Genomic DNA, 19969 nt, shown 5'->3' with positions numbered 1-19969 from the left:
CTCTTGCAGATTGTGACAATTGTGGTTTGTTTTGCCATTGTTAGTCAAGCTTATTAAAAATGTGAGGGGTCTGATAAAGGATAAATTAGGGAGAATCCTGAATCTCTAGATGGAAATCCATATATCCTTTCCAGTATCTCTGCAGTTGAGATGAACAACAGCAGAAGCATCTTTCTCATTGCATGTAGATATCACAGCCTTTGTAATGAGCTGATTATGCTGATTACTCCTTGGCATTCCCAATGTGGCTTTAATAGCAAATCAAGGCAAAATTGCTGCCTTTTCTGCAGTTGATATTTCACAACCATGATGGTACAGCTCGTGTTGTAAAATGTGTATAAAGCAAAACTGCTTATATCCATGCATCCATCCATCATAAATAAGAAAATGAGGTTTCTGCTACTGACCTATTTGCGGGATGTTGCATGTTTACAAAGGTAAAGATGAATGCAATGGTATGTAGTTAAATTCAACAAAAACAAAATGTGAAATGTCATCTTTGTGGTCTACTAGGAGCCCCTTCAAATTTCTGAATCTCTTGCTTGGTCTTACTCCCTCCCCCGCCCCCCCAATTCTTAAATAATTAAAATCAAATCATCATCAGGAAAAAGGTAGCATGTGTGATGTGCTTTTATAAATAAGATGACTACCATGGCTAAATTTTTCACCAAAGGAGCATTTTATGGAGTATATGCTCATTTAGAGTCCCTACAACTTCTGTGTCCTGTTTTTTCTCACCATTATCATCACTTGGTAATCATGTGGAAGCAGGTGTTCATTTAAATTAATGCTAGCTTCCTGTTGTCTGTGAGTGAGCAGATACACCTTTGGTGACTGACTACTGCCATGGAAAAAAGCCACATGACTAAATTGCTTGAGAAGGGATAGGTCAAGTGGGGTACAATTATGAAGTGGGGATGGTTGCATATCCCTCTTGAGCTGTCAAAGATTTCATTGTGGGAGATGAATGATAGTATCACACAGATAGCCATCAACTCTCTGCTCAGCCCTAGCTTCAACTGAACCTTCCATGAGCTGTTAAACATCTCCAAAGTACTCCAGAGTCTCGTCATTTCCACAGTCACTGTTGTACTGCTGCTTTGATCCTATGAGTGAATCAACATTGCCTAGCATTGGATCAGAATCTTTTCAATTACACTTAGTGATCATGTGGTCTTTGCTTCTGGGGTGTCTCCTTTTCTCAGGCATTAGAAGGCACCGTATGATATTTTAAAACATTTCACACATGTAGCTACAACATAATGCTCTTGCTAAGTTTTCTTAAGTTGGTAGTTACTTGTCAGGATATGCAGCTTTTTTTTTTTTTTTGTTCCCTTGGTACACCTATTGTCATTGACTACTTTTTCCATTAGGCAAATCAGTGCAATGCCCTTATCAATACTAGCATCATCTCAAGGAAAAGACTTGAGGCATTGTCAAAGGTCCTCATGATGTCATCTTCAATAGCGGGCAGTCTGTCCGTGCAAAGTGTTGGGTTCTGACTTTTGGGGCTGAGTGGAACAGTACACGTGGAGACCATGGATGATAGTATGATCATAGCCAGTCCAACGTGTATTATGGATATCTCCTTCACCACAACCTACTTCATGGGGTGAAAGATAGAATGATATTTTAACTGAAGCTGTCTTAGAGCACACACCGGTTGGTTTCACCACTGCTGTTCAGTAGTGGGCAGCAGTGAAACTAATAATCATGTGAATTTCAACCAACAGCTGCTGGGCTTCCAAAGTTTCTGTCATGGCAGAGATGCCATACTGACTGCCTTGGAATCAGGAATGGTGGGGCTTCCAGGATTCGTGGGCTATTTGCAGAGGCTGGAAGTCTTGAGGGTCCCCAAACCTGGGGCAATCCCTGTGACAGGGTGCCTCATAGCTGTGGCCCCTGCAAGCCTGTCCCAGGACTTCCAGGCTCCCAAGCCAGCTGACTCCCTGGGTTGCCCAACTCTTGGGGAAGTGGGCTATGAGAGCTGGGGAAGCCCTAGGGTCCCCAGATTCTTTGCAGTCTTTGTGGGAGCACTGTCCCAGAATTGTGGACTCGGGGGTTCAGACTCAGAGGTAATCCTTTAAGTGGACTGCTGAGGAGCGAAGGCAGGCGAAGTGGCAGGAAAGTTCTGAAATCCTGCCTGTGTACTGTTGTAAGTCAAGAAGATGTTTCTGCACAATGTTTAGTGTTCAATGAATTGACATTTTTTCTTATGAAAGCATGTTCCATCAGAACGTTTCCAACCAGCTCTGTTTGCTAGAGAGATGTAGGACATGCTGAAAATACAATCTTTGTGGAAGACTGCATGGTTATGGGTATTGGAAGAGGAGTAGTATGTTTTTATTGCTTTAGATTACTAGTGGGCTGAATTAGTGTTTATATACTGCTGTGCTGCTGGGTGGCTATTGGACATATGAATTGTCATTCCTAAGAGTCTCCAGCTATAGCTGGCGGGGGGTTCTCTCATGTTTTGAATATTTTCAGGACAACATTGTATTGGATCCTCAAGACTGTTCTGGTGACAGTTGCTTAATCAAGATGATAGCCAGTCCATCAATGTGTGCCAATTTAGAGGGTTTTAGTGAAATTTAAATAATTAGTAACCTCCAAAATCCATTGGTTGAACAAAAGGCATGTGAGGTTTCAGTCCATTGAAATAAATACAACCACAATCCTAAATCAAACCACTTGGTCTTTGTCTTTCTGTGAGTCTCTGTAAATTCTCATTAATTTACAGTTACAGCTTGATGTCCGAAGAGGTGTTCAACTGTCTTATTCTGTTTGCAGATATGGATTATACAGTTCACCTTTTGATCCAGTTCTCTTTGATTTGGAAATGAGTGGCTCTTCCTGTAAGAATGTATACAACAGCAGCATTGGTGTACAGTCAGATGAAATTGATTTATCTGATGTTCTTTCAGGTATGCATACTTTAAAAAATAATTAATCTGAAACTTTTAAAACAGTAACTCTTGTGAACAGTGTATTTTTTCCCTTTTACTGGTTTATTAAGTATATAGTATTGTAGTGTTTAAGTGACTTTGTATTTTAATCTTTTATTAGATTTGTGAAATTGTAAACATTTTCTTCTAAGAAATGAAGAGCACACATTTATCTCTGAAAGTAACTTCTCCTCAACTTGTTTTCATGACTCTTTTTTTAAAGATAATTACTTTCATGCATAGAGTCTGGTGATATAGATGTTCATGACAACTTTAGATAGTGTGCCAAGGCACCCCCTCAGTCTTTCTGGGTTAAGCTCCCACCTCTGGCAGAACAGGCCTGGAGTAAATCTGCCCCACCCTGGATGAGTCTTTTAGCTTCTCCCCTCAGTGTCTCTGGCTTAGAGCGTTTGGGGTGGGCCTTGGTTCAGGTCTGAGGAATGCCCCTCCGACACACGGGGGTGGTGGTGGTGGGACTCGGGACGAATACCTCTCCCTGGTCGCCTTCGGTGGGGCTGCAGTCTTGGTGGTGCGGCTCTGGAGGGGAGTGTCAGTCCTTCCCCAAGCTGGAGCCTGGTTTTAGTTGTTCCCTCTGTGGGGAGAAGCACAGTCTCCTGGGTTAGAGAAGCCTACTTCCTTGTTATCACAAGCCTTCTAACAGCTTGTTTGTCTCTCACGGCTTCTCCTCCCTCCCCCTGCACCCACCAGAGGCTGGGTTTTAATAGGCCTGGAGCTGCCTTTGAAATGGGCTCAGGTGCCTCTAATGGGCCTGAGGTAACCTCCTCCCAGTTTGTAAGAAAAAGGGCCTTTAACATTCTGGGGCTGACATTCCGGCCTTCTCGCACCCTCTTGTAGTTGTTTGGCCTGACTTTGTCACATTAGATACTTGTTTTGATGCTTTTTGAAATGTGGTGCCAGACATTACATAACACTGATTCATTTGTGTGTGATGCATCATTATGAAAACCCTCTCTCTTGTTCAGGCATTAATTTTTTAATTGGTTTGTGAATGAGGTCCTCTTGTTTCACCCATCCATTTGTGGTCGGTATTTCATTTCTACTAAATTCTCAGTTTCCTCCCCCGGCGTGCCTTCCTCCCCGCCCAATCTCAAAGCTGTGGCTTTTATGCTTCTTATGTTTCCAATAATGAGCTGTTCCCTATTGCTATTGAAAGTGCATTCACCAATCCAGAGAAAATCCATCTTGGCATCATAAGCTTTTAGAGTGCCTCTCAACTCAATATGAAAACTCTGGTGCAGGTCATACCCACCCTGTTTAACTGTCTCCATCAGTCATGCAATTCCTGAAAGACAGAACAGTCTGACTTGACTGTTTGACTCCCCTTTTAAATCCCCTGACCCCCAAAAGACAAGCATCAAGAGAAATCTAGATGGGTTAAAAAGCCACGAGGCTTAATTTTTGTCAACTTTGCCAAAGAGCACAGTCTCCAAGAAAAGAAAAGCTACTAAGTATCTAAGAAGTCAGGACTCTTAATGGATAGCAGTCCTGAAGATGGAGAATTGAATCCTTCTTTTTCCTCTTACTGGTTTTTGTCTCTGACTGCTCTGAAAAGTTGATTAACATGTATTATTTGTTCCCATGACTGGAATAAATTATTCCTGGAGGAAGCTAATTTTACTCCAGTTAAGACATTTCTCCCCCTCACCCTAGAAGGAAGTTACGGATTGAGGTGGAATTAGCTTTTCCTGTTCCTGATTAACTTGAAAAACTTGCACTTTGTCTGCAACATGGCAAGTATGTCAATCAGTAATCTGCCATCAACTTAATGAAACTAAGATTTTTGCTTTACTCAATTGCTCAACTTTTCAACTGATGAAAAATATTGTTAGGTGAAGGTGCCGATTTTGAGTTCCCCAAAACAAGCATAGCGACTAAGAACTATAAAATCTATTTTCTTTGCAGTACTGCACCACTTCCATATCTGGTAATAGTCCCTGCTCATACCTCTCTTTATTGAGTTAATAAACTTTTTTCTGTTCTTAAGTCTTATAAACATGTCAGAAAAAACTATCAAGGGAATCGAGTGGTCTTTTTCATTTATGTATAACTACATAGGTGATGCCTCATCTTAGTGATCCTAATTAATTGAAGTGGTGCTCCAGCCACTGAACCTTTCTCTCTTTCTTATCGGACTGTCACTTTTTTCACAGTAGCTTGAGTTGAGTGTCAGATCAACTTTTCCTTTTAAGGTTAGATGATTGCACTCAAAGCTATCGTAAACTAATGGAAGACAAGGCACTCTCATAACTCACCCTTGTAGTATTTAGTTCTTTGGGCTGCCTTGATATAGTTGGCAGATTATAGTTCCCAAACCAAAGTGCAATCTTAATGTGAGTTCCTGCTTGATCCCCAATTTTCTATTAATCAGATTGTCCTCTTTTTTCATAGTTGCCTCAGTGAAAAGATTAAGTGAACTTAATCCTTTCTTAGCAGTACTATTCCTCAAGTTTTACTTAAACAAGGTGGTTTTGTCTTTGCATCACACTCTTCACCTTAGTTAAGACACATCTTGTTACTTTCCATCAGTCTGATAACTATGCATCACAAGGTAATCCTCCTTCAGAACTTGAACCTCCTTGAGAGAGAGACAGTTCTTCCAAGATAAAACAGTGTCTTTCTAGCAATCTTGGTAATCTTTGCTTACTCTATGAAAGTCCTAAGAAAGGACAGGGTTAAACCCATTAAAGCTGCCATTGCTCATTGGGTTAAAGTCATCATCCAAGAAAGCATGTATCTTTTCTAACAAGCAATATCCCCAAGGTATCTGACCACTCAACTAGGTCAATAACTATCTCGCAGGCAAAGAAATTCATCTCCAAAACTTGCAAAGCTACCATCTGGTTGTCCTGTCACTCCAGATGCTACAAATTCCATGAGATGTTACCTGCTGATTAACTTCTGAATCTAATAGAATATACTTTTTAAATATATTCTTGCCTGATCTCAAACTTGTTCTTTCCTCTATATCTTAGACCTTTTAAATCACAGTAGTTAGACTTGTGGCTTAATGTTTTAAATGCTGGAAGATAATCTGATGGAAATCATAAGGGTTAAATGTTGCTGGTTATAGTGTCAGCTTTGGAAGTACTCTCCTTGGGCTTCCTGGCCAATGTAAAGCATTTTAATACTGAGCTTTGAAGGTCTAGAGAAATCTTTGAACTGTCCCAAAGACACCCACAAGTGTGGGTGGATCTTATCAGTAAATGTTTCTTCGGGCTGATGGATGTACTTTTTACAAGTCAAAATCTTGCCAGTTTCTCCACAAACGAAATGTGCAGCCTTCATTCTTAGCTTATTTCTGCCATTTTTCCTGATAGGAGTTAGAGCTACAACTAGAATTTTCAAAATCTTGCACCTGAAGATAAATTTATACAAAAATGAATGAAAAGTTCCAGAGGGGTAGCCGTGTTAGTCTGTATACAGCAAAAACAACGAGAGTCCTGTAGCACTTTAAAGACTAACACATTTAATTTCTGCAGGCATTAGCTTTTGTGGGCTGTAACCCACTTTGTCAGATGTAAGGAATAGAAATCAGATAGGAGGTGTGTGTATATATATATACATATCCAAGGGTAAGGAACAACAATGGGGAAGGTAGATATAAGCAAAGTCCATTCAGTTAGAGTAGTTGAGGCCTATTCACAACCATTGATTAGGAGGTGAGAATGTGTGAACAGTGACAATTACTTCTTGTAATGAGAGAACCATTTCAAGTCCCTATTTAGACCCAGTTTGATTGGGTCAAGTTTGCAGATGATTTCTAACTCTGCAGTTTCTCTTTGAAGTCTGTTTTTGAAGTGTTTTTGTAGAAGTATGGCAACTTTCAAGTCAGTTAGTGTGTCCTGGGAGATTGAATGCTCTCTGACTGGTTTATGGATGTTGTTATTTTTTATGTCTGATTTGTGTCCATTTATTCTTTTGTGTAGTGACAGTCCGGTTTAGCCAATGTACATGGCAGAGGGGCATTGCTGGCACATGATGGCATATATTACATTAGTAGATGTGTAGGTGAACGAGCCCCTTATGGTGTGGCTGATGTGGTTAGACCTGTGATGGTGTCACTAGAGTTGATGTGTGGGCAGAGCTGGCAACGGGGTTGGTTGCAGGGGTAGGTTCCTGGATTAGTGTTGTTGTTGTATAGTGTACAGTTGCTGGTGAGTATTTGCTTCAGGTTGGGGGGCTGTCTGTAAGCAAGGATAGTGCTGCCTCCCACAGCTTGAGCCGAGTAGGGATCATCTGCTAGGACAGGTTGTAGATCCTTAATGATGTGTTGGAGAGATTTTAACTGGGGACTGTACATGATGGCCAGTGGTGCTCTGTTGTTTTCTTTGTTGGGTCTGTCCTGTAGTAGGTGACTTCTGGGTACTCGTCTGGCTCTGTCAATTGGTTTCTTCACCTCTCCAGGTGGGTATTGTAGTTTTAAGAATGTTTTATGGAGATCCTATAGGTGTTTGTCTCTGTATGAGGGATTGGAGCAAATCCGTTTGCATCTTAAGGCTTGGCTGTAGACAATGGATCGTGTAATGTGTCCTGGGTTGAAGCTGGAGGCATGAAGATATGTACTGCGGTCAGTTGGTTTTCGGTATAGGGTGGTATTAATGTGACCATCCTTTATTTGTCTTGTAGTGTCCAGGAAGTGGATTTCTTGTTTGGACTGGTCCAGGCTGAGGTTGATGGTGGGGTGGAAATTATTGAAATCCCAGTGGAATTCTTCAAGGGACTCTTTTTCCTGTGGGTCCAGATGATGAAAATGTCATCACTGACTTGAAGATATAGATTGGCTCCAAATCTGAAGTAGTTGTGGGTCAGGACAAAGTCACAAAGTTCAGCTACCTGCTATCTTCAAGTCACTGGCACAGCTATGGGCACCCTCATGGCCCCACAGTATGTCAACATTTTTATGGCTGACCTAGAACAACACTTCCTCAAAACTTGTCCCCAAGCACCTCTTCTTTACTTACGCTACATTGATGACATTTTCATCATCTGGACCCATGGGAAAGAGTCCCTTGAAGTCTTTAAAGTGCTACAGGACTCTCATTGTTTTTACAAAAATGAATGTATAACTTAAAGTAGTATTATTAAATGATTTCCTCCTGAAATGTTGGGTGAGAAATACGCACAGATTCTATTTAACTGCTGACACAGTCCATACTTGATAAATCTAATCACCACTATCAAAAGAACATTAAATGATGAACAAAATATTTTTTTCTTACAGGGAATGGGAAGATTAGTAGTGGTGCAGCGGCTGAGGGTAGCTTTACCTCCCTTACTGGACTCCTGGAAGTTGAGCCTCTGCACTTTACCTGTGTTTCAACTAGTGATGGAACTAGGATAGAAAGGGACGATGCAAGTACGTTTACTGGTATATACAACCTTTTATTATTTCTACTTAGTTAAAACACAAATCAGTGTATTCTAGATTTTTGAATGCCATTTACTCAACTCCTTTTTTCAAACAATTTCAGAAGTTGCACAAATGTTTAAAATTTTTAGTTGTTCTTTGATTCCAAGTAGGTGTGTACGTGCTGCGTGCACAGTCATCAGAAGGTTTTCTTCCCTAGTGATACACGTTGGGTCAGCTTAGGCGCCCCATGGAATCGCGCCTCTATGGCACTGTATAAAGGGCCCTGCTGACTTGCTGCCTCTTCTGTTCCTTCTTACAGCCCATGATGGTCGTTGGAGCTACTCTTCTCTCTTGTTTCAGCAAGTGTTCCCCTAGTGTCTTGATCATAGATACCTGTAAATAGTTAGATGAGTGTAGTAATCAGTTATTACTCGTTAATTAAGTTTCAGTTGTGCAATCCTTCCCCCCATCTTTCTCCCCCTCCCCAGGTAGTCAAGACATGCCTCAATCCCAGGGGTTTAAGGCATGTGGGTTCTGCCATAAATCAATGCCTATGGGCGACTCCCATGAATCCTGTTTGAAGTGCCTGGGCAAATCCCACAAAACAGACCATTGTGGGATTTGCAAAGATTTCCACCCGAGGACCAAGAAGGAGAGGAGGGTCAGGCTGAAGCACCTCACTGGCACCAGAGTCAACCTGGCACTGCTCCCACTCACACAAGAGGCACAAGAAAACTGAAAGGGGGCGCTCGCTCTCCCTGAGGTCAGCAGTGAGAGACAACTGTGCGCGTGCCAGACAGGAATGCACGGCACCCACCACATTGGATGCGGCACCATCGACTTTGGACCCGCAGAAGGGTGTGTCGAGTCCGCTGCCTGTGGATGCCCCTGCAAGAGAGAGTCCAGTAGAGGAGTTCATTCCCCCTTCCACTCCAGACACCTTTATGGCAGCCAGGGACCTGATAGCCATGACAGCACAGCGGTCTCCCATTAGGCTGGAAAGAGCACCAGTGGTAAGATCTCCAGCACTGCAGAGGAGCACGGTGCTGTCTAGAGGCAAACTGGCTGTGATGCAGCACCATTCACGTTCTCCATGACACCGTTGTCCAGCACCATCCCGCTCGGTACTATCATGGTCCCCACACTCAGACTCAAGATCTTAAGACCCAGAGGCCGAATCGTACACCTTGGCTGGCCCTAGTCGAAAAGGCGCCGGCACATACAGGACATGGGACAAGTCCCTGGTATGGGGCTCTGGCCAGTGCCGTGATAGATGCCTGTGCAATGGCCCTTTTGGACACTGTGGGCATATCACCAGGCACAAGGGACCTTCTTGAGAGATCCTGAGTCCTTAGCCTCAGAAGGATAGGCTGTCACCCTGCAGCACTGAAGCGGACACCAAGGCATAGTCGGAGAGAGAAGTGGGGATTGGCACTGGGAATGACCCCGGCACTGAACATGACATCCCCATGGAGGGAGAGCCTCGCAATCCTGAGGGTCAGGAGGATCAGACACTGCCCGAGGCATACTTGTCCTGATCGCCAGATGAGGCAGTGGTAGGAACATCAACCACCCAATCCCACATGGACCACAGGGCCATAAGGAGTTGCTACGGAGAGTGGCCCAGAAACTGGGGCTCCAAGCAGAGAAGATAATGGAGTGAGTGAATCCGATGGTAGACATTCTAGCGCCAAAAGAATGTCTCTATCCCTTATAAGAACCATACAGACTACCACTAAAATTCTGTGGCAAACATCTGCATCAATCTCCCCGACAGCTAAGGGGATAGAAATAAAATATGTTGCCCCATCTAAAATTCATGAGTACCTTTTTACCCACCTGCACCCAGGGTCAATGGTCATGAACGAGAAAGAAAGGCAGGGACAGCAGGGTCCTTCCCTTAAGTCCAAGGGCTCAAAGAAGCTGGACCTCTTTGGTAGGAAGGTCTATTCTACTGGGGCTCTCCAGCTTCAAATTGCAAACCAGCAAGTGATTCTGAACTCTTATAACTTCAGTTCATGGGACACCATGTTGAAGTTCAAGGATCTTCTCCCAGCTGACTCCAGGACAGAGTTCGCAGCGGTTGTACAGGAGGGCAAGGCAGTAGTGAGGATCATGCTGTAGGCTGCCCTGGATGCAGCAGATTCTGGCACAAGGACAATGTCCTTAACAATTGCCGTGAGAAGAAGCTTATGACTGCAGGTGTTGGGCCTCCCTCTGGAGGTCCAACAAACAATTCAGGACTTGCCCTTCAAAGGCTCGGGTCTACTCTCAGAGTAAGCAGACTCCAAGCTCCACAGCCTTAAAGATTCTAGGGCAATGCTGAAATAATTGGGCCTGCATACACCCGCCCCACAGATGAAACACTTTAAGGCCCAACTGCCTCCACAGGTCTACACTACACAGACAAGGCAGGACTACTTGATGAAGAGGGTCAGGAACAACAGAAAGTCTCAGCCCCCTTCCAATCCAGGCTGGGGATCAGCGAGGCAACCCTCAGGGGCTAAACCATCATTTTGAGGGTGTATCCTTCTCCAAGCCACAGCCCTCGATGTCTCTAATCATGGACGCGTCAGAGTTGGGGTGGGGAGCCCTTTTAGGTACCTTCAGGACTTGGGGTCTGTGGTCCCAATCAGAGCTCTGGCTTCACATCCATGTCAGGGAGCTCAAGGCAGTCTGCCTAGCCTGCCAAACATGCCAATCCCATCTGAAAGGAAGATGCATATCAGTCAGGACAGACAACACAACAGCAATATTTTATATAAACAGACAGGGAGGAGCACGCTCCTCTTCCCTGTGCCGCGAAGCCCTCAAGTTATGAGAGATCTGCATAGCCCACTTTATATACCTAGAAACGTCTTACCTCCTGGGGACCCAGAATGAGCTGGCAGACCATCTCAGCAGGTCCTGCAACCACTCTAGGTCCATTCAGCTGGACATCATGGACAGTGTTTTCCAATGGTGGGTAGTTCCCTAGGTACATCGGTTAGTGACAAGGCTCAATAGGAAATGTCAAAAGTTCTGCTCATTCCTGAATCTCAGCCCAGGATCGATCGCAGATGCATTCCTCCTTCCGTGGGCAGGACGCTTGCTCTATGTGTTTCCGTCCTTCCTGCTCATCCAGACACAAGGTCTTGCTCCAGATCAAAGAGCATCCATCATTCTGATAGCTCAGTCTTGGCCTGGACAGCCCTGGTACACAGTGCTGCTGGAACTGTTGGTGACCGTCCCAGTCACCCTTCCCCGGGTGTCAGACCTAAACATCCAGGACCACAGCCACCTCCAGCATCCCAACCTAGAATCCCTCCACCTCACAGTGCGGAAGCTTCATGGCTAAACCCCATGTAGTCGACGTGTGGAGCCATCTACAAGGGCTACATACTTAGCCAAGTAGAAGAAATTCTCGATTTAGACAATGCAGAAGGGTGCCCCTCCAGTGCAAGCATCAATACCCTCCATCTTGGACTATCTGCTGCACTTTAAACAGCTAGGTTTAAACAGCTAGGATGACAGTGGTGTCATCCCTAAAAGTGCATCTAGCAGTGATCTCTGTGTTCCATCCTGAGGTGGGTGGTCAATCAATCTTTGTCAATCCAACGGTAACCCGTTTTCTCAAAGGCCTGGACAGGCTTTTGCCCCTCAAGTTTGCCGTCCAATACCGACCTGGGACCTCAATCTGGTGCTCTCCAGGCTGATGGGACCCCCTTTTGAGCCCTCAGTGTCATCCCAGATGATTTCATTGTAGATCACATCCTGCAAAGGTGCCAGCCCCCGGCACTGACAGCGCACTCCACAAGGGCTCAGGCTCAGGCCGCCTCAACAGCGTTGCTGGCACATGTCCCTACACAAGAGATCTGCAGGGCTGCAACATGGTTATTGATTCACACATTCACCTTGCGTTATGTCATCACCCAAAAAGCGAGGGATGATGCAGCATTTGGTAGAGCAGTGCTTCAATCAGCAATTCCGTGAGCTCCGACCCCTTCTATGGTCAGCTTGGGTGTCACCTACTTGGAATTGACAGGAGCAAGCACTCGAAGAAAAAACTGTTACTTACCTTTTGTAACTGTTGTTCTTTGAGATGTGTTGCTCCTGTCCATTCCAAGACCCACCCACCTTCCCTTTGTTGGAGCCCGCCGGTAAGAAGGAACCGAAGAGATGGCGGGTCAGCATGGCCTGTTGTACAGCGCCATGGTGGCGCGACTCCAAGGGGCGCCTAAGCCAAGCGGATGGGTACTGCTACAGGAAAAACCTTCTGATGACTGTGCATGCAATACACCCACACCTACTTGGAATGGATATGAGCAACACATTTTGAAGAACAGTTACAAAAGGTAGGTAATTGTTTTTTGTTAAATGGTAAGTTACACTTTCTTAGAGAATGACAACGAAAGGAAACCAGATTTTAAATTTAAATTTAGAAGTTTGTATTTGTTAACTAATGTGTATAGCACATTCACGTGTGTTTGCATTACAACCACACCTGGCAAAAGAAATCAGTTACAGTAGCCAGTCCTTTTGTAAAACCTTTATTTAAATGTGTGTTAAATGTACAGTTAGACATAGATAGACTGCAAATTGTGTAACACATAAGAAAATGTTATTTTGTCCAGTTTGCTGTGTAAGACGATTACGACTAGATACTTTCTCTGTATCTTGCTTGTAGTCAGCTCTTTTATCATTAATCTATAAAGGAATTAAGCGTGACATGTAAAGTGGTTTTTTTGCTTCTTTTCTACATACATGTTTTGTTTTGTTTTTTGTTCCATGCCAGTGAGTACCTTTGGGGTTACCCCAGCAGTTGGTGGCCTCTCATCTGGGACGGTTGGGGAAGCCTCGACAGCACTGAGTTCAGCAGCCCAGGTAGCTTTGCAGTCTCTCTCTCATGCAATGGCCTCAGCCGAGCAACAGCTCCAGGTGCTGCAAGAGAAACAGCAGCAGCTTTTGAAGCTTCAGCAACAGGTTGGAGGCTATTTGGCTATTTTTTCATGCTGTCTCTAAACTTCAAAAGCTGAGAAAGTAGTTACAGAGCAATACTTTTCTTTTTTCATTTTCATAGTGTATTCTGTGAGGAGGGACAGCTCTGGGCTGAGGGTCACTTTTATTAAACAGAATGATGAAAATGTTTGCCATGCTGTTTTTTGTGGCCTTTCAAATTCTACTTTTGTACATGTGAGGTTTTGAAGGTGGAGAATTTGATCAGTGTTTTTAACTCTCATAAAGAGTATAGTTTTGATTAACAAGCAGAAGAGCAGTATAGTCAAGGAACTGCACAGGAATAGAGAGAGGAGTTGCCATTAATAATGGTACCAGTTTTCCACAAAATAAAAATCCTGTAAGGTAAAGTTGTGATTTGTATGCAATTTTACTTTTTCCTTAAATGAAATCCTAGTTCTTGTTACATTATAAATCTCCATTTTATTTTTGGATTAAGTACCCAAATTTGAAAATGAATATTGGTGAGAGGCACAACAGAAGTTGGTCCAATAAGAGAGATTATTTCACTCTCTGTGCCTCTCTAATTGGGACTGACACAGCTGCAACAACACTGTATACAAAGTGAACGTGGTCACATTAAACGGTGTTGCATTTTTCCAGCTAGTGTTTAGATAATTAATAGAACCATAATGGTGGTGGTTGGATTATGTGTATTTTTACATAGTTTAAATGAAAGTTGAGGTTACATACTCCATCCATAGTGCATATTACTAATATGTTTACAGGCAGTGTTGGTCTACTCTACATACACTGCTTTTATTTTTCCTACAGAAAGCTAAGTTGGAAGCAAAACTGCATCAGACAACAGCGGCGGCAGCTGCAGCAGCATCAGCAGTCGGTCCTGTTCACAACTCTGTGCCTTCCAACCCAGTAGCAGCACCAGGGTTCTTCATTCATCCTTCAGATGTCATTCCACCCACTCCAAAAACAACACCTCTGTTTATGACTCCACCTTTGACTCCACCCAATGAGGCAGTGTCTGCTGTTATCAATGCAGAGCTTGCTCAGCTTTTTCCTGGCTCAGTCATTGATCCCCCAGCAGTTAATCTTGCTGCACATAACAAAAATGCAAACAAGTACAGAACGGTAATTAATTTTCTAATGGAAATGAGACACTCAAATATATTCTTAACAGTCATGACTTAACTGTCTTTATTTTTTACTTGACTAATTAGTAACAATTCTGTTTGGTGACTTTGGTTCAGATGTAAACGTTTAACTACTAGATAAAAGAATTCCCTTTTCATATGGCCTATTATAGCAAGGCAAGACATACAATGTCCCAAATTATATTTAAAAAAAAAAAAAATTCTTTATATAGGAGGTAACACAACCATTAGCTGGAATATTAATCCTTTTGAACAAGGATTCAGTGGATTTGAATCCATTGATTAGTATTGTCTGATGGTGCATACTAGTGCAAAATATAGTGTGACATCAATAATATCAAACCTATAAATATGAGGTACTGAATTGTTTTCTTTCATTCTTATAGATTTACATGAACAAGACCTACATATACATATAAAATAGTATACATTTTAATGACTTTTTAAATTTTACTAGTCTTTCCTCCTCCTCAGAATCCACTTGGATCTGGCCTTGCTCTTGCAATATCTCACGCTTCACATTTTCTTCAGCCTCCACCTCATCAGTCCATTATTATAGAACGAATGCACTCAGGTAAAACCAGAACTCTTTCTTAACATCTTGGTTTTGTGTAATGGGATTTTCTGATAGTTTGAATAGTTTCTAGGACACTTGGATTAGTAGTCTAGCTGCAGTCTTATTTGCCTTTGTAAATAAATGTGTCTGACTTTGTTGCTATCCAAGAAAGCCGAATGTACAAGGACACTTACTTACCAAGCTGAAAAAATACTGTAGGAGAAGGATGTTGGGATTTTAGACAGGTACTTTAATGAAATAATCTTGCCGAAAGGCACAAATATCTATCTTTATATTAGCTATTTATTTACCCTCTATAGCTTCCTAATATAGAGCAAGCAGAAATTATGAAACTTTAGCTATGATACAAATGGTGAAATTAAGGAAAAAACAGGCAGCTATTTTGCCAGTATAGCATGTGAAGAAGGGACAACAAATAGGTTTTTCCAGTGCTTCGTAGGTTTCTAGAGGATTTAGAAAAAATTACGTAGGTATAATGCCAATTGTTACACCATTATGCATTTAAATTTTTTGTATATTTCATATATACATGTGTATGTATTTAATTTGGGGAAGATAATTTCTTTTTCAAGAGACAGGTTACACTTTGCTGCATAAATTGATTATCAGTATAGTTGGTCTAAGTCAAATATTTTGGACTTTTCACTCTTATTTGCAAGTGAAGTCATGTCTCTGATTCAGAACATCTTCAGTCAGATTGTAGGTTTAATTAACTACTTTGATGTCTAGTTGTGCAAATCTTCACAAATGGTCTTTCTGAACTATACTGAATCAATAGCCCAAACCACTGTTTTGGACTTCGCATTTTGTTTGATTGGAATGGTCCTGATGCTTTCAGCCATATAACTTTTTTCATAGGAGCAAGAAGATTTGTGACCTTAGATTTTGGGAGACCTGTGCTGTTGACAGATGTATTGATTCCCACTTGTGGAGACTTGGCTTCCTTGTCAATTGACATTTGGACTTTAGGAGAAGAGGTGGATGGAAGACGGTTGGTGGTAGCTACTGATATTAGCACACATTCACTGATTCTACATGATTTAATACCACCACCTGTTTGCAGGTTCATGAAGGTAAAAAAAGAAGCTAAAAATGAAAAATGCTTTCCCACAAATAATGATGGTTTCAAATTGTTTCAAATGAGAGTTTGATTTCTCTTAAATTTTCTTTAGAGTAGTGTGGCTCAGTTAAAATGTCAGGTTTTTTTTTAAATTGTTTTTGCTTTGTCCGTTTTAATACAATTATGCAATAATAAAGGTTACATTACCTTTCATTACAGATCACTGTAATTGGTCGATATGGTAGTACAAATGCTAGAGCCAAAATCCCATTAGGGTTTTACTATGGTCATACCTATATCTTGCCATTGGAAAGTGAACTGAAGTTAATGCATGATCCTCTAAGAGGAGAAGGTGAGGCTACAAACCAGCCTGAAATTGACCAACATTTAACAATGATGATTGCATTGCAAGAAGACATACAGTGCAGGTAAGAAGAAATGTGTATGCAAATATTCAATTAAACTTGTTTTAAATAAACACTAGAAATACCATGTCAGTAACTTTGTAGTGCCACTTTACAGGATTTGTTTTAAAAAGGTCAGCCAGCATAACTTTGGCTTGTAGTATAGTACAGATGTTACAATATAAGCTCTATAGTGGCGGTTAAAATTAATTAAATAAACCTCTTTCCCTCCATTTTCAATATTTATTTAATAGTATATATAAATTAACAAATATTCAGTTTCTAGCAATTTAAATCATAAAATATGTGTTGCTATTTCAGTTGAAAGGTGTGTTGGAATTTTTCCCCTTTAGGTACAACTTGGCATGCCATAGACTGGAAATCCTTTTGCAAAGCATTGACCTGCCTCCACTCAACAGTGCTAACAATGCTCAGTATTTTTTGCGAAAGCCGGATAAGGCAGTCGAGGAGGACAGTAGAGTGTTTTCGGCTTACCAGGACTGCATTCAGCTACAGCTTCAACTCAATTTGGCTCATCATGCTGTACAGAGGCTCAAAGTAGCTTTAGGTGCAAGCAGGAAGACACTAAAAGAACAACCTGACCCAAAAGAGTTGATTCAGATGTCCTCCACAGAGCAGTTACGCACCATCATCAGATACTTACTGGATACTTTACTTAGCTTACTTCATTCCTCCAACGGTTAGTGAGGTTTTTTGTGTTTTAATATTTAATTTTAATATTTTAACTGATTTAACTGATACTTTAATAACATTTTTACCAGTGTTCTGGAAACGTTGAAGAGCTTACATTTGCTAATTTCTTCAGTTATCCTTTTGAACAAGAAGATATGCTAGTAGTGGTCATGTTTATTGTCCCACACAGTACATAGAAAAGTTTTATATTCTATCATTTTAAAATAATTTAAATGAAAATATGCTGCATCAGTGAGCTCTCATCAACTTTTAATGAGATAAAGGGTGCTGCTTTTTTAATTATATACAGAATTAAGGGAAAACTTGAATTTCAGAGGTCAACACTCAACCTTTATAAATATCACAATAATTAGGTACTGTATTAAGTATCTTATTTTAAGTTTTCATAATGGCATGAATGCTGGTATTTACATTTTTCCAAATATAAGTAGTTACTTTTTGTTATTCAGGAAAGCTTTTGTGCTTTAATTACTTTTGGTTTCAGTTTCAACTAGCAGAATATTTTCTTGATTTGGACTAGCTCATTCAAAGTTGATAAAGCTATAAATCTGTTGAGAGTTGAAATGAGCAGGAAAGCTTGTTTGCCTCTTCCAATCTGTGAATAAAAACCAGGCGAGAGAGTATCAGGTCTACTTATTCTAAAAATTTTAAAGGCTTGGGACCAGATTTTCAAAATTTTTTAGGCACCTAAAAGATGCAGGTAAGTGCCTAATGGGATTTTCAAATGTTCCTAATCAGGCATTCAAAAAGGCATCGAATTCCCATTGATGTCAATCCAGTTTCCATCCGAAGGCAGTGTTAATTTTCCTTATCTAATGAATAAGAAATAGATCATTCACCATTTTAATATAATAAAAAAAGGAAAAAATCAAGGAACTGAAAAAATGTAGGTTAAGCTATATAAACACTTAAAAATCTGATTTTAGCATATCCCGTTGGTTAGCAAAAAGTGCCACTGAATTTAGTGTAAAACTTGTATTTGGTTGCATATCAATATGTTTTAGTGGTTATACCAGCCAGTGAGAATGAATCTTTCTTTATGAAAATAACTAAAAAGTACTAATGTAAAACAAGATTAAAATCAATTATTTAAATCAAGATTTCTTGCTTGCTTAATTAAGTCATCATTATAATTGGTGACTTAAATCAGTCCACCCAGCTTTAAATTAGGTAACATAATTGAGCAATCACTTTGCATACAATACTTCAAATCTCTGCTCCAATGAATATTTAACCTGAATCTTCCACATCCAGGGAGGGCCCTAACCACTGGACTATACAAGCATTTTTTCTGTCTCTGGTCTAATGAGTATTTTATTAAAAAATGGAACAGAGATTGAAGAGAGATGGAAACCCACCCTAGAATACTCCAGAGCCCAGTGGTTGGGTTCAAATCCCTGCTGCTCTCAGAGGATTTGAATATGGGTCTCCCACATTCTAGGTGAATGCTCTAAATGCTAGTCTATTGATAAAAAGGGGGGCAAAACCACCACCATGTGTTTTGTGTGAGGCCTAATCCAGTGGGCATAGCCTCAGAGCACACTTATGGGATTGTGCCTCACAAGGAAATGCCAACTTTTAGGATCCCACCAGGGTTTAGGCATGAGCTAGATGTCATGTCAAAGGATTTAGGTGACTATGCACATGCCCACTAGCAGATTTTTAGGCATCATGGGGACTTGATCAGCGGAAAATTAGGTGACTACCAAGTCAGGTGACAGCTGAGTGAGGGTTTTTAGGATATAAATTTTGGACTTAGATGCCTAAAGTGATAATTAAGCACTTTGTGGATCTAGCCCTTAGGAGCCTAAGTCTCAGCAAAAGTCACTGAAATGGGATCTAGGCTCCTAAGGCACCTAGGCATTTTTGAAAAGTTGAACCTTAACCTTTAATAATTACATTTTGCTGGTTAGAAATTTCTAACATAAAATTATAAATATAGGAAAAATCAGTTTAACTTTGAGCTTACTTCACTAACATCCTGGAGGACTGAGCATTCTTTTACAAATAAGTCAAATGTAATGAAGCATACTTAAAATAAATGTAAAGCTTTTATAATGTTTTTTTGTGTGTGTGTGTGGAGAGCCTTTGACTGTTTGTTTTTATCTTCTGTTGATTGGAAGAAAAGGTTATCCAATTTATATAATTCCTTATGAATGTAGTAACTAGCTACTCTTTAAAATCAGAAGACAAACGCTTCTCCCCTTAAATGTCCATGTGCATTTCATTTGATTTCCTTCTCTTAAAAGGGCATTCTGTTCCTGTGGTTCTGCAAAGTACATTTCATGCTCAGGCTTGTGAAGAGTTATTTAAACATCTGTGCATCAGTGGGACCCCAAAGATACGATTACACACTGGCCTTCTACTTGTTCAGCTGTGTGGAGGCGAAAGATGGTGGGGGCAGTTTCTCTCTAATGTTTTGCAGGAACTGTACAACTCAGAGCAACTTCTTATTTTCCCACAAGACAGGTAAGACTGCTTTGGGGTAGAGATATGTTGTAACATTTATTGTATATCAATTATTTTACATAATTTTGTTGCAAAATGTTAGGTTTTTAACTTGATATTTGGGAAGGTGGCAGGTGTATTTTTTTTCTGCTAGCTCTAACAATAGAAATCTAGAGGCGTGAAAAAATGCAAATTCTGATTTTGTATTTCCTATTGATCCTGTTTTTCAATATAATATGTAAGCTTTTTCATTTAAAAAAAAATTTGATTTAAGCACTGATTGAAAAGATGACCTAAATTAGAGGTAGAACGTTGTCATGCGTCTGGAGCAAATGGACTTATC

The 19969-nt window shown here is 41.0% G+C and overlaps 1 protein-coding gene across 1 annotated transcript in view; it reads left to right on the top strand.

Moving 5' to 3' along the window:
• Positions 1 to 19969, top strand: part of BIRC6 (baculoviral IAP repeat containing 6) — a 354060-nt gene that overhangs the window by 84529 nt on the left and 249562 nt on the right. The window contains exons 22-30 of the mRNA XM_067562654.1: positions 2791 to 2924; positions 8188 to 8334; positions 13091 to 13278; positions 14086 to 14400; positions 14898 to 14997; positions 15859 to 16073; positions 16280 to 16488; positions 16818 to 17164; positions 19428 to 19647. Coding sequence (XP_067418755.1) covers positions 2791 to 2924; positions 8188 to 8334; positions 13091 to 13278; positions 14086 to 14400; positions 14898 to 14997; positions 15859 to 16073; positions 16280 to 16488; positions 16818 to 17164; positions 19428 to 19647 — 1875 coding nt within the window. The remainder of the gene's footprint in view (positions 1 to 2790; positions 2925 to 8187; positions 8335 to 13090; positions 13279 to 14085; positions 14401 to 14897; positions 14998 to 15858; positions 16074 to 16279; positions 16489 to 16817; positions 17165 to 19427; positions 19648 to 19969) is intronic.

Source organism: Emydura macquarii, unplaced genomic scaffold (assembly GCF_026122565.2).
Source record: "Emydura macquarii macquarii isolate MOO-44397 ecotype Brisbane River unplaced genomic scaffold, CSIRO-AGI_Emac_v2 contig_2457, whole genome shotgun sequence".
In the NCBI taxonomy this organism is placed as follows: Eukaryota; Metazoa; Chordata; order Testudines; family Chelidae; genus Emydura; species Emydura macquarii.
Note: the sequence above shows the minus strand (reverse complement) of the source record. Positions and strands in the feature narration are given on the sequence as shown.